This window comes from Euleptes europaea, chromosome 1 (assembly GCF_029931775.1).
Source record: "Euleptes europaea isolate rEulEur1 chromosome 1, rEulEur1.hap1, whole genome shotgun sequence".
Classification (NCBI taxonomy): Eukaryota; Metazoa; Chordata; class Lepidosauria; order Squamata; family Sphaerodactylidae; genus Euleptes; species Euleptes europaea.
In genome coordinates this window covers 6,883,466-6,897,414 of record NC_079312.1, presented here as the reverse complement: position 1 = coordinate 6,897,414, position 13,949 = coordinate 6,883,466, and the positions used below count along the sequence as shown (strand labels likewise).

Sequence of the window (13,949 nt, the reverse complement as noted above, 5' to 3'; positions counted from 1 at the left end):
CACTTCTTCAGATGCAGATGTCACATGTGTCTGTGTTTTTGTGTGTATAAAATCTCAATGCACAAATCAGTCTTGGCTTCTAAGGAGGTCACAAATGCGGCACGTGTCTTTATAGAAGAATCTGGCAGCGGAGGCAGGTGATCTGCTAATCCAGGTGGAGGTTCTTTGGAGTGGAAGGAAGGATGAGGAGCGAGCCAGACTCAGCTATTCCTGCATCAAGAAAAGGCCTTGATGCCACCGAGGCTGAGAGCAGAGCGGAGATGTGCGAAGGAGCCATGCAGAAGAGCCTGGGAGACAACAGCCTCCTCCCTCGAGATGTGTGTCGCCAGCAGTTCAGGCACTTCTGCTATCAGGATGCTGAGGGGCCCCGAGAGATCTGCAGCCGACTCCATCATCTTTGTCACCAGTGGCTGAAGCCAGAGAGGAACACCAAGAAGGAGATGCTGGACCTGGTGATCCTGGACCAGTTCCTGTCCATCCTGCCCCCACCCATGGAGAGCTGGGTCAAGGAATGTGGGCCAGAGACCAGTTCCCAGGCGGTGGCCCTAGCAGAAGGCTTCCTCCTAAGCCAGGCAGAGGACAAGAATTGGGACCAGCAGGTGAGAAGTTTTCATCTAGGTAGTGTGCGGGAGCATAGGATTAGATCAAAGATCCCCTCGAAATCAACAAGGATTGCCACAGCTCTTTACACAACCCTTTGCATGTTTTTCTCTTTTCGCACCATCCTCCCGTTTCACCGATCCCCACTTCTGTTTCAGGGGCAGGAGAGGATGGCAGAGGAATGTTACCACAGAGCAGCTTTGCCAGGTAAGGTGAAAATTGATCTCATTCCCACTGGATGGCCTCCTTGACCATAGGGGGGCTGCTCTGATGCCCACCCCCCAGTCCTGGGTGGGAAAGATGCTCCACTCCATCCTCTCAGTTTAGAAATTTTGTTTGGGAAAGTAGAAACCAAGAATTGATTTAAAATCACTGCAGGAGAATTGGACAAACACAGTAAGGGAGTAGAAGACAGAAATGCCTCTAAACTCAAATGATGCTGAATAATGTCAAAAATTGGGAAAATAGTGCATTGGGCCAATAGAAAGAGCTACGAAGTCATAGGCTTTCAGGCGCTCTTATGCCGTAGTAACTTCCAATACTTTCAAGTCAAGAGCTTTTTGCTACCCACTTATTGACAGGGCAAGGAGTGTCCAGAGCTGACAAACCTGAAAAGGATGGTGGTGGAAGGGGGTAGTCGGTGGTATTAAAACTATGTTGGATCTAAGTGGGTTTTAAATGCTGGAGTAGGTGAAGTTCTATCAAGAAATTATCTTGGCTCATTGTTGAAAATACCCATGTTTGGCAGTTTGACATCCCTGGTCTCCTCATTCTTAATAAATATGATATTCTGTTGTTATTATTATCAATAATTATCAATTGAGAGCCAACGTGATGTAGTGGTAAAGAGCAGTGGACTCTAATCTGGAGATCTGGGTTTGATTCCCTACTCCTCCACATGAGTGGTGGTCTCTAATCTGGTTAATCGGGTTGGTTTCCCCACTGCTACACATGAAGCCGGCTCAGTGGCCTTGGGATAGTCACAGTTCTCTTAGCGCTCTCTCAGCCTCACCTACCTCACAAGGTGTCTGTTGTGGGGAGAGGAAGGGAACATAAGAAAAGCCATGCTGGATCAGACCAAGGCCCATCAAGTCCAGCAGTCTGTTTAAACAGCAGCCAACCTGGTGCCTCTAGGAAGCCCACAAACAAGACGACGCAGCAGCACCATCCTGCCTGTGTTCCACAGCTCCTACTATATTAGGCATGCTCCTCTGATCCTAGAGAGAATAGGTATGCCTCATGACTAGTATCCATTTTTACTAGTAGCCATGAATACCCCTCTCCTCCAGGAACATGTCCACTCTCCTTTTAAAGCCTTCCAAGTGGGCAGCCATCACCACATCCTGGGGCAGGAGTTCCACAGTTTAACTATGCATTGTGCGAAGAAATACTTCCTTTTAGCAGTCTTGAATCTCTCACCCTCCAGATTCAGCTGATGACCCCGCATTCTAGTATCATGAGAAAGGGAGAAAAGCGTCTCCCTGTCCACTCTCTCCATATCATGCATAATTTCATAGACCTCTGTCATGTGTCCCCTTAAGTGCCTTCTTTCCAAGCTAAACAGCCCTAAGCGTTTTAACCGCTCCTCATAGGGCAGTTTCTCCAGTCCCCTGACCATTTTGGTTACTCTTTTCTGCACCTTCTCAAGCTCTGCAATATCCTTTTTGAGGTGTGGCGACCAGAACTGTACACAGTATTCCAAGTGTGGTCTCACCATAGATTTGTACAAGGGTAGTGTGATACCAGCTGTTTTATTCTATATTCCTCGTCTAATTAGGGCCAGCATGGAATTTGCCTTTTTTAACAGCAGTTGCACACTGGGTTGACATCTTCATCGAGCAATCCACTACCACCCCAAGATCCCTTTCTTGGTCTGTTGCTGCCAGCACAGATCTCATCCGTGTATATGTGAAGTTGGGGTTTTTTTGCCCCAATATGCATCACTTCACACTTGCTCACATTTGCCATTTTACACTTCACACTTGCTCACACTTGCTCTCCTTTGCTATTTTAATGCCCATTCTTCCAGTTTGTAGAGATCCAGTTTTGTAGAGGTCTTTACAATCTGATTTTGTTTTAACCACCCTAAATAATTTGGGGTCCTCTGCGAACTTGGCCACCTCGCCATTCACCCCCAATTCCAGGTCATTGATGAACAGGTTGAAAAGCACTGGTCCCAACACAGATGGCTCACATCCCTCCATTGGGAGAACTGACCATTGATTCCCACTCTCTGCTTCCTATTATTCCATCCAGCTCTCAATCCATAAGAGGACTTGTCCTCTTATCCCATGACTATGAAGTTTGCTTAGCAGTCTTTGGTGGGGGACATTGTGTATTTGGATTTCCAAAAGGCTTTTGACAGTGTCCACACGAAGGAGATTGTAAACTGGTATGATTCTCCTTTAAAAAGGTAGAGAAAATCGGCATATAGAAACCAACTCTTCTTCTAACAATACAATGCGGCTATTCGGGTCGTTACAGGGACCCTGATGAGAGCACACATACATGACCGGTGCTCTGTCAGCTGCATTGGCTCCAGATTAAATACTGGACCAAGTTCATGGTGCTGGTGCTTACTTTCAAAACCCTCAGCGGCCCGGAACCCTCGTATATATGGGACCACCTTTCACAGTATATGCCTCGGAGAGCATTACACTCGTCAGGAGATAATCTGCTAGTGGTCCCTGGCCCAAAGATCTTCCAGCTGTGCTCAGCCAGGCCCCTACGTGGTGGAACTCTCTGTCTAGGGAGATCCGAAATCTGAGAGACCTAACTCAGTTTCTCAGGGTTTGCAAGACACCAGGTTTCACCAGGCTTGCAGTTAAGCACAGCGACGGTTCTATACCAAGGCGGGCCATTCATTGGGGCCACTTCCTGAACCCACCCTGGCTTTCTACTGCTGGCCTCCTCATCAGTCACTATATGACATCATTCTTATCCAGACTTTGTTATTCAGTTTGTGTGGTTTATTTCGACCCGTTTTGTTGTAAAAAACAAAATAAATGTATTTTAGTCCATTTTTACAAGTTGGAATCTGAGATATTAAATAATTAATTAAAAATTAAACGTTTTTAATGGGGATCGCCTTCCATTGACTTTTTTATCTTTCAGGTGATGGCATAAAGCCAATGATATCTTCTTTGCCATCTCTTTGTGATGGAGAAAAAACGGCTTCCGTGCTGTCAGATCAGGTAAGTGTGGACCTCTGGATCATGCCCTCGGGTGTCTCCACACACCCTTCTTAGGCCGGAGAGAATTTCTCTCTATCGTTTTGCTTGGCTGCTCTCTGTGCTGTTCACTGGGTAGAAAATGAAAACATCTGATGAAGGTTTAAACCCTAAAATCAAAAATCTAAGTATAGTCCTTTTGGAATGCCCCTAAGGAAGGGAAGGGTTTTTACATTATCTGTGATGGCAGAGGAGTTTCTTCTTTCTCTTTCCAGGGTCTGAGGACATTTGATGAAGTGTCTGTTCATTTCACTGAGGAGGAGTGGGCCCTGCTGGATCCAGACCAAAGAAGGCTTCACAAGGAAGTCATGGAGGACAATTATCAGAATGTGGCCTCTCTGGGTAAGGCTCTCATTTCCCTGGATTCAGACATGCTGAAGGTGGAAACTATAACTTCTAAGAAGGATCCCAGCTCTAACCTGAATGGCCCAGGCTAGCCCGATCTCAACAGCTAAGGAGGGTCATTCCAGTTGGGTACTGTCAGACTTCAGTACCTCGTTGCATCTCAGTAATAAACTTCGCTCCAGACGTTGCAGAGAGTTTAAAGTTTTATTAAGAAAGTAACGGGTTCAGTAGATCTATACAAACTTAAGGTCAGAATAAAGATGGGGAAAATACAGGCTACCTTTATAGGGGACACACACTAGAATTGATTACACGTAATCTTTAAAATGCAAAACATCAGGGTTCTTTGAAGCTTCTAGAGGTGCCAGGTTTCTGGCAGAATTGAAGCTTCTCCAACCTGATTCCATGTCCCAAGTGGAAGAAGCAGGAGATTCACTTGTCCAAGACTCAGAGGAAACAGAGAGTTCAACAGGTATCTTCCTACTTGTATGTTGGAAGCGGGTAGGACTTCTCTTGGGCTAAATTTCACCAGTTAGGGAATGGAGGGATGTCTCAAGAGGCAACAGTCTGAGAATGGCCAGGAAAGCTTTCTCAAAAAGGAAAGCCAAGTTAAAACAGGAACAAAATGCTGGCTGGTTTGTACCTAAGATTGACGGGAAATGTTTATTGGGAGCTCAGCTTGAATACACATTAATTCATTTCTATGATGCCTGTTCACTGACTTGCTCAAGTTGGTACAAAACTCAGAACAATAGCATAAAATCGTAAATACTGACTAAACAATCAGTTTACAAATCCAAGGTCATAGGAGTGTAAAAAAGCTACCAACTTGCCTCAAAAATTTCCTGAGAACGCTCCTCAAATTTAAAGAAGATCCTAAAACAGCTAAAATGATAAACCCCCAAGTTAAAGCCTGGTTGGAAAAAGTTTTCACCTGGCTAGGTCAGCTCCAGATAAGTTTCAAGGGGGGGACATACCCCAGATGAGGGGCCAACACTGGAAATGCCCCATCTCCAGTCACCACCTGCCTCAGCTCTGCAGTCAGAGCCACAGAATACAAGGCTTAGGAGGCCGAACATTTTGGGAGCTGGAGACTACGGTGAGCTTTATGAATTTGACTACGGTGAGCTTTATGAGTTTGGAGCTGAAATTGGGTCTCCATAGTTCAGGTGTAAAGTTCTGCTCCAAACTCCCTGTCCAGTGAACGCAGTCAGTTCTGTGTTCGAATATAGAAAGAGATTTGCCAAAGGTCCCTCTTCTCCAGCCTCCTGTTTTACACAGTGGTCAACTAGAGTCCCTGGAAGTTTCACAGATAAGAGGATCAGCTCCAAAGCCTCCCTCTTCAGAGAGACACTGCTTCTAAACATGGAGGTTCAACTGGGCTACCTTGTGTCTGCTGAAACTACCCTCCAAGGAAGCATCAACAGCTGATTCATACAGGGCAGAATTTCACTATCCTTTAAGTGATTCCGGTTCATTTGTTATGAAGAGCAGTTAATGGTCTTCTTTACTTGATTTTGCTTTTGCTTGAAGGTCTTACCAGGCATTTCTGTTTATTGCAGTGGCTGATGGTCCCCAGAAAAAGCCCAAGGGTGAACCACAACACCTTCTGCTTGACGGGAAACAGCAGAAAAGAAATTCTGGAACAAAAAGGAAGAGGGAAAATGAATGCTCTGCTTCTCAGGCTGCTGAATCCCAGGTGTTTGATACACAGCGGAGACTCCACACAAGAGAGAAACCTGATAAATGCTTGGATCATAGAAGGAGCTTTGCTTGGAAGGGAGATGGTACTGGCCATCAAGGTATCCACACTGGGGGGAAACCGAATACATGCTTGCATTGTGGAAAGAGCTTTGCGCAGAGTTCATATCTTACTGTCCACCAACGTATCCACACTGGGGAGAAACCTTTTAAATGCTTGCAGTGTGGAAAGAGCTTTGCTTCAAGTTCAGAGCTTACTATCCATCAGCGTGTCCACACGGGCGAGAAACCTTATAAATGCTTGCAGTGTGGAAAGAGCTTTGCTAAGAGTTCACACCTTATTAGACATCAGCATATCCACACTGGGGAGAAACCTTATAAATGCTTGCAGTGTGGAAAGAGCTTTGCTAAGAGTTCACACCTTATTAGACATCAGCATATCCACACTGGGGAGAAACCTTATAAATGCTTGTGGTGTGAAAAGGGCTTTGTTGAGAGAGCAGAGCTTAGTAGACATCAGTATATCCACACTGGGGAGAAACCTTATAAATGCGTGCAGTGTGGAAAGAGCTTTGTTCGGAGTTCACAGCTTACTGTCCATGAGCGTATCCACACTGGGGAGAAACCTTATAAATGCTCGCACTGTGCAAAGAGCTTTGCTAGGAGTTCACAACTTATTGTCCATCAGCGTATCCACACTGGGGAGGAACCTTATAAATGCTCGCACTGTGGAAAGAGCTTTGCTGGGAGTTCACAGCTTACTGTCCATCAGTATATCCACACGGGGGAGAAACCGTATAAATGCTTGCAGTGTGGAAAGAGTTTTCGTGGGAGTTCACATCTTACTATCCATCAGCGTATCCACAGTGGGGAGAAACCTTATAAATGCGTGCAGTGTGGAAAGAGCTTTGTTTGGTGTTCAGAGCTTACTAGACATCAGCGTATCCACACTGGTGAGAAACCTTATAAATGCTTGGAGTGTGGAAAGAGCCTTGTTTGGCGTTCAGAGCTTACTAAACATCAGCGTATCCACAGTGGGGAGAAACCTTATAAATGCTTGGAGTGTGGAAAGAGCTTTTTTTGGTGTTCAGAGCTTACCAGACATCAGCGTATCCACACTGGTGAGAAACCTTATAAATGCTTGCAGTGTGGAAAGGGCTTTGCTCGGAGTTCAGAGCTTACTAGACATCAGCATATCCACACTGGTGAGAAACCTTATAAATGCTTGCAGTGTGGAAAGGGCTTTGCTCGGAGTTCACAGCTTACTGAACATCAGCATATCCACACTGGTGGGAAACCTTATAAATGCTTGCAGTGTGGAAAGAGCTTTGCTTGGTGTTCAGAGCTTACTGTCCATCAGCGTATGCACACGGGGGAGAAACGTTATAAATGCATGAAGTGTAAAAAGAGATTTGTTCAGGGTTCAGAGCTTACTAAACATCAGCGTATCCACACAGGGGAGAAACCTTATAAATGCTTGCAGTGTGGAAAGGGCTTTGCTCAGAGTTCAAAGCTTACTGTCCATCAACGTACCCACACTGGGGAGAAACCTTTTAAATGCTTGCAATGTGGAAAGGGCTTTTCTCAGAATGCACATCTTATTGTCCATCAACGTAGCCACACTGGTGAGAAACCTTACAAATGCTTGCAATGTGGAAAGAACTTTGCTCAGAATGCACACCTTACTATCCATCAGCGTATCCACACTGGGGAGAAACCTTATAAGTGTTTGCAGTGTGGAAAGAGCTTTGCTTCAAGGTCAGAGCTTACTTCCCATCAGCGTATCCACACTGGTGAGAAACCTTATAAATGCTTGCAGTGTGGAAAGAGCTTTGCTGGGAGTTCAAAGCTTACTAGACATCAACGTATCCACACTGGGGAGTAACGTTATAAATGTCAACATATGTCTAAGTTTTGGCTAGTCAGCAGTTTGCTAAACAGATCATACTGATCAGAGTGACAGCTAAGTCATGTGATTATGCTGGTCTGAGCCAGTTTGTACAGCGAGCAACGGGGATTTCTAGAATGACTCATCTCAGGTGAAATGTGATTGGTCATGAATGTGTATATAAGTCTGTGTATTGAATGTAAGTTTGTCTTGCTAGGAATATTCATGCTGGCGAAGCACTTTGATGGTCAGAGCAGTGAATGTTAACTGCTGAAGGACCCTGTGTATATATTGTAAATAAACTGTACATAGCAGAACTGCGTGGTGTAAAGTTGCTACCAGGTAAACTCCTGAAGTCCGGACACGCTGTGCGCGACAATAAATGCTTGCAGTGAGGACAGTTCTTTGCTCAGAATTAACACCCATTAATGAATTCACACTTCAGAAACTATATCAGTGCTTGCATTGTGGAAACGTTACCTCGGAGTGACAGGATAATTGTTCACGAATTAATCCACACTAGAGGAGGAGCCACATCATCGCTTGGAATGTGGAAGGAACCATATGAATCATAAGGAACCATATGAATTTTGCCAGTTTTACAAGATCTTCAGCCTCCAGCCCAACCTTGCCAGGCATCACTATCTAGAATTTTGGTGCTAAATTCAGCTGTCGCTTGGTAGGCTGGAAGTAAGAATAATTGTTAGTGTCATTTTCTTTAAAAGAAACTTTTTAAAATGGATACTGTGGGAGGAGAGAAAACATGGGAAAATATACACTGTAGGCCAGGGAGCTTTATGTCACTGAGCTGATAATTGAGTAAGGTTTTGAGTGCAACCACTCAGGTTTTCTCTCTTTGTTATATTGGGTTATCAGGAAACACCACAGGATCCAACATGTCTTTCAATCCTACTGAACACACTGTATGAACTTTCATGCTTTCAAATAAAATCTAGTGCCTGTAAAATTGCTTTCCATTACCACCACAACGATGTACTGCAAAGATCACCTTGGCCATTATTTCATTTTTGTGCACCCTTTTCCTCTAATTTCAGTCTCCCTCCACCCTCCAATACCTCTGTATGATCTTTCTATGATCTTCACTCCTCTAATTTTTCTTTCAATTTGGTGTTCTCTGGCAGACAGCTGTAGTCAGATTCCAATTTCTCCATTTGTTAGGAAGTGCTTTAGGTCCTTTTTGTTTGGAAGTGTTAGGGAAGCCAGTGTGGTGTAGTGGTTAAGAGCGGTGGAGAACCAGATATGTTTCCCCACATGAAGCATGCTGGGTGACCTCGGGCTATTCACAGTTCTCTCTGAACTCTCTCAGCCGCACCTACCTCACAAGGTGCCTGTTGTGCGGAGAGGTAGGGAAGGTGATTGTAAGCCACTTTGAGACTTCTTAAGATAGAGAAAAGTGGGATATAAAAACCAACTCTTCTTCTACTGTTTCCCTTAAAGAATTCATACGCCACCTCTCCAGAGACCTGCTCAAGGTAGCTTACCACTAGTAATTGTCAACAAGCCAGGAGATAAAGCAAGCATTGAGCAGCCTAAAGCATATCTAGAAACAGTCCTGAGGCCAAGAGGAGACTGTAAATGTAGCCCCTTACTGAAAAGCCAGGGTCAAGAGAAGCCTCTTTTCTTAAAGGCACCAAGAGGCCAGGAGAGAAAGAGGGAGAGGGTGGCCCTTTAGTCTGGAGTCTTCAATCTGCAGAGGGCTTTGACTGCAAAGACCTAAAGCTGGAGAGAGACTAACTCCTTAAAAGGGGATGGGAAGTGGTTTGAGAGAGATTTTCCCCTTCCCAGAGTGGACACACATTTTTCTTTCTCCTTCCAGTCAAATGGAGTTTGCAGGTTTTCGATAATCACCCACAGCCTCTTTATTCCAAGTAAAAGCAGGACAGTATTCCCCCCCCCCCCCTTAGCAGAGGGGCCATGGCTCAGTGGTAGATCACCCGCTGTGCATCATATGATGGGGTCACCATAAAGTCTCCTGGGTAAGATTTGATTGGTCAACTAGAATCCTGCCGATGCATCTCCTTGGGCATTTTAAAAAATCCTTCATTCTCCTCTTAGCCTTGTGTAGATTACATCTCTCTTTGGGACACCTCTTGATTGTTGGGGGCCAGGTTGACCAGAATACCTGTTTTGGACTTTGAATCTCTGAGGGGACTCAATCTTCGTGAATCAGCATTGTAAAGAGAGCATTTCTGATTAACTGCCGCAAGGGAAGCTCAAGAAGCCAAAGTCTATATTGAGTTAGAATTAATCTCAAGCCTCCAATTAAGAGAAAGCTTCAAATTATGGACTGAAACCCATTTAAAGGATTAAAATAAATTTAACTTGCGGACAGTTGTAGCCGGCACATCTTATCTCGATGCCATCTTCGAGGGGACTCAGTCATGTCAGCTTAACATCTGGATTTTGAAAACCAATGCTTGTATATGTGCTGAGGTTAGTGATTTAGCTTTTTATTAGTTTATCCTTGCTCTTATATTGTCTATTTCTGCACATCCCTTCAATAAATGCTATTCACTGTATTTTGTGGTGTTCTTGGGTTTGGGGGCTTCAGTCTGAATCCAAACTTCTTTTGGCGACACTTTCCAGAGTAATATTTTTGGAGCTCAACTTGCTAGTGTCCTGCCTTGATCTCATTCTGGTGGGTTAGTAAAGGGACTGGTGGTAGCGTTACCTTTGGGTTGTGAGGATTCACACCTCAGCACTTTGTGGTTTTGTTTCTGATCAGCTGGTCACCCCTCATGAACACCTTGAAAGTCTTTGACACCTCCTGTATGCCAAGGAGATGCCACGAACCCAGGTGTGTGGGAGAGCAGGAATGGAGGACTCCTAACCGGCTCTCTGCTAGACACCCACCAGATGCGTTATGGCAATATTCTTGTTGAGAAATTGGGAAAATGTGATTTAGATCCTGGTACTGTTAGGTGGATCTGTAATTGGTTGACAGATCTCACCCAAAGAGTTCTTGTTAATGGTTCCTTAACCACTTGAAGAGGAGTGACTAGAGTGTCTCAGGGATCTGTCCTGGGCCCTGTGTTGTTCAATATCTTTATAAATGAATTTGCAGACAATATTAAATTGGGAGGGGTAGCAAATATGATAGAAGACAGAGCCAGGATACAGGATGATCTTGACAGGCTGGAGAACTGGGCTAAAACCAATAAAATGCATTTCAACATAGATAAATGTAAAGTTCTGCATTTAGGTAGAAAAAAATCAAATGCATAATTATAGGATGGGGGAGACTTGTCTTAGCAGTAGTGTGTGTGACAAGAATCTTGGGGTTTTAGTAGACCAAACAGTGAACATGAGTCAGCAGTGTGATGTGGTAGCTAAAAAGGCAAATGCGATCTTGGGCTGTATCAACAGAAGTATAGTGTCCGTATCATGCGAAGTGATGGTGTTGCTTTACTCTGTTCTGATTAGACCTCACCTAGAGTATTGTGTTCATTTTTGGGCACCACAGTTTAAAGCTGGAGCGCATCCAGAGGAGGGCAACGAAGATGGTGAGAGGTCTGGAGACCAAGTCCTATGAGGAAAGGTTGAAGGAGCTGGGCATGTTTAGCCTGAAGAGGAGAAGACTGAGAGGGGATATGCTAACCATCTTCAAGTACTTGAAGGGCTGTCATATAAAGGATGGTGCCGAGTAGTTTTCTTTTGCCTCAGAAGGTCGGACCAGAACCAATGGGTTGAAATTAAAAGAGTTTCCATCTAGACATTAGGAAGAATTTTCTAACGGTTAGAGCGGTTCCTCAGTGGAACAGGCTTCCTCAGGAGGTGGTAAGTGCTCCTTCCCTGGAGGTTTTTAAGCAGAGGCTAGATGGCCATCTGTCAGCAATGCTGATTCTATGACCTTAGGCAGTTCATGAGAGGGAGGGCATCTTGGCCATCTTCCATGGAGTAGGGGTCACTGGGTGTGTGTGTGGGATTTAGTTATGATATTCCTGCCTTGTGCAGGGGGTTGGACTAGATGACCCTGGTGGTCCCTTCCAGCTCTATGATTCTATTATTCTAATCCCAGTCCACAGCCAGTTGCACCAAATTGTCCTAGAAAAGACCCCTGACCAACTGGGTCAAACTGTCTGCAGTCACTTGGTTGACAGCCAATTGACTCCCTGTTCTCAGTGAAGAGAAGGGGAGCTGAACTGGCCAGTATTCGAGCTTCCCTACCACTCAAGGGAAGTTGTTCTGACACAGAAGTACGTCACCCTATAAACATACCTCTCACAGACTCAGCAACAACCCTGCTTTCATTTCAGCTGAACTAAGTTTGATTATTGTCGAAGGCTTTCAGTCTGCAGTATCTGGGCCAACCTGAGAAATCAGCAGTGGCTGAACATGGACTGATACAAACAGGACACAGGGTCTTATTCCAAGACACTGAAAGACTGGACAATTCTACCAATTATTTTCTCAGATTGCACAGAGAAGCCATTGAAATTCATAAACATCAGCACAACTTTAACAGAAAAGAAGAGAGTTTAAGAATGAATAAGGCTTGGCTTCCTGTCTTGAAAACCTCCAGACTAACAAAGACTACACTCAACAATAGCCATGCAGATTAGCTTTGGATTTCACACATTAACAGATCACTTCACGATACAATGGTTCCATATCAACATACCACACCCTCATTAGCACATTAGCTTGATACTTACAGGACAATGGTTAGCACATTACCTTTGTTACTTTTTGCAGGACAATGATTCAGCTCAAACCCAACCCCTTTCTGACTATATATGACTCTTCCTACACACTTGACACTGAGAGACGCTGTCCTTCAGTGTTACTCCTCTGAAGATGCCTGCCACAGCTGCTGGCGAAACGTCAGGAAAGAAAATACCAAGACCACAGTTATGCAGCCCGGATAACCTACAAGAACCAATAAGTTTGATTACCCCACATGTATTGCTGGTCAGGCTCCTAAGCAGGAAATTCTTCAGTCAATGGCAGGGTTAGAAACAGTTGCGGGAACCTTGAAGGTCACCTAGTCCAACCCTCAGGTCAGTGCAGGAGTAGTCAGCTACAGAGCATGCTCAGGAGGGCTCCCAACCAGACTGACCAGACGTAGACGTGCTTAGCTTCCCCGGGGTTGCCACATTAGCGCTCCAGTTGTACCCCTAAAACAATATGCCCAAAAGAACCTGTGGGTAAGGGCCAGCGTGGTGTAGTTGTTAAGAGCGGTGGTTTGGAGCGGTGGAGTCTGATCTGGAGAACCGGGTTTCATTCCCCACTCCTCCACATGAGCCGCGGAGGCTAATCTGGTGAACTGGATTTGTTTCCCCGCTCCTCCACACAAAGCCAGCTGGGTGACCTGGGGCTAGTCACACTCTCTCAGCCTCACCTACCTCACAGGGTGTCTGTTGTGGGGAAGGGAAGGTGATTGTAAGCCAGCTGGATTCTCCCTTAAGTGGCAGAGGAAGTCGGCGTATAAAAAACAACTCTTCTTCTTCTTCTTCTTCTTCGTAAGGAAGACCTGGACCCACAGACCAGGAACCCTGAGTCGCTCCCGTGCTATCTGGGGAGTTGGAAGGAGCCGTGAAGGTCATCTAGTCCAGCCCCCAGGTCAGTTCAGCCCTAGTCCGCTTGCAAAGCGTTCTTGGGAGGGCTCCCGGCCGTAGTCTGAAGCTGCTTCGCTCCCTGAGGGTGGCTTCATCCGCCTTTCAGTGGTGCCCAGGGAACAACAGGGCTGGGAAACAGCTGAGGGCAGCAGGGAACAACAGCAGCCACAGACGGGGAAGCTCGACTCCCCCCAGGCACATCAGGGGAGGTCGCACCCCTCACCTCACCCCACCCCACCCCACCACTCAGACCAAACTCTCCTCTGAGGTTCAGGGAGGGAGGGAGGGAGGGAGCCAATGTGGGATCACTGAATGTGGCGCCACTCCTTCGTCTCGGATGGGAAAGAAAGGCCCTCTTGGAGGATGGGGCTCATGCAGCCTCTGGCCGGGCTCACTGGCTGGAGCCACGTGTCTATACAGATAGAGCCTTTCCCAGGCGCTGGCTGGGCTGCTCCCTTCCCAGGGTCGCCCCTTGGAGGCCAGGATGGGCAGCAGCTGGGGATGGGGGTGGGGAAGGGGCTCCAGCCCCGCCTTCCCTGGGCCACCGCTTGCAAGGGAGTGATGGGGCTGGCTGGGCCCACAGAGGCCGCCTCCGGCAGGGCGGAG

General features: G+C 46.0%; 1 protein-coding gene across 1 annotated transcript; it reads left to right on the top strand.

The window, feature by feature from the left end:
* The first annotated feature begins 440 nt into the window (after positions 1-440).
* LOC130477379 (zinc finger protein 664-like) lies at positions 441-7,761 on the top strand. Its single transcript, XM_056849351.1, has 3 exons — positions 441-513; positions 5,738-6,715; positions 7,472-7,761. Exons 1-3 carry the CDS (start codon positions 441-443, stop codon positions 7,759-7,761), a joined length of 1,341 nt encoding a protein of 446 aa, XP_056705329.1.
* Positions 7,762-13,949: the final 6,188 nt, after the last annotated feature.

What these genes read in the sequence shown, in the direction of transcription:
- LOC130477379 (XM_056849351.1), top strand. Translation starts at nt 441, where the DNA reads ATGCTGGACCTGGTGATCCTGGACCAGTTCCTGTCCATCCTGCCCCCA. An exon ending in GGAGAGCTGGGTCAAGGAAT is followed by an intron (nt 514 to 5,737) that starts GTGGGCCAGAGA and finishes TGTTTATTGCAG; the next exon opens with TGGCTGATGGTCCCCAGAAA. An exon ending in GAGTTTTCGTGGGAGTTCAC is followed by an intron (nt 6,716 to 7,471) that starts ATCTTACTATCC and finishes CTCAGAATGCAC; the next exon opens with ATCTTATTGTCCATCAACGT.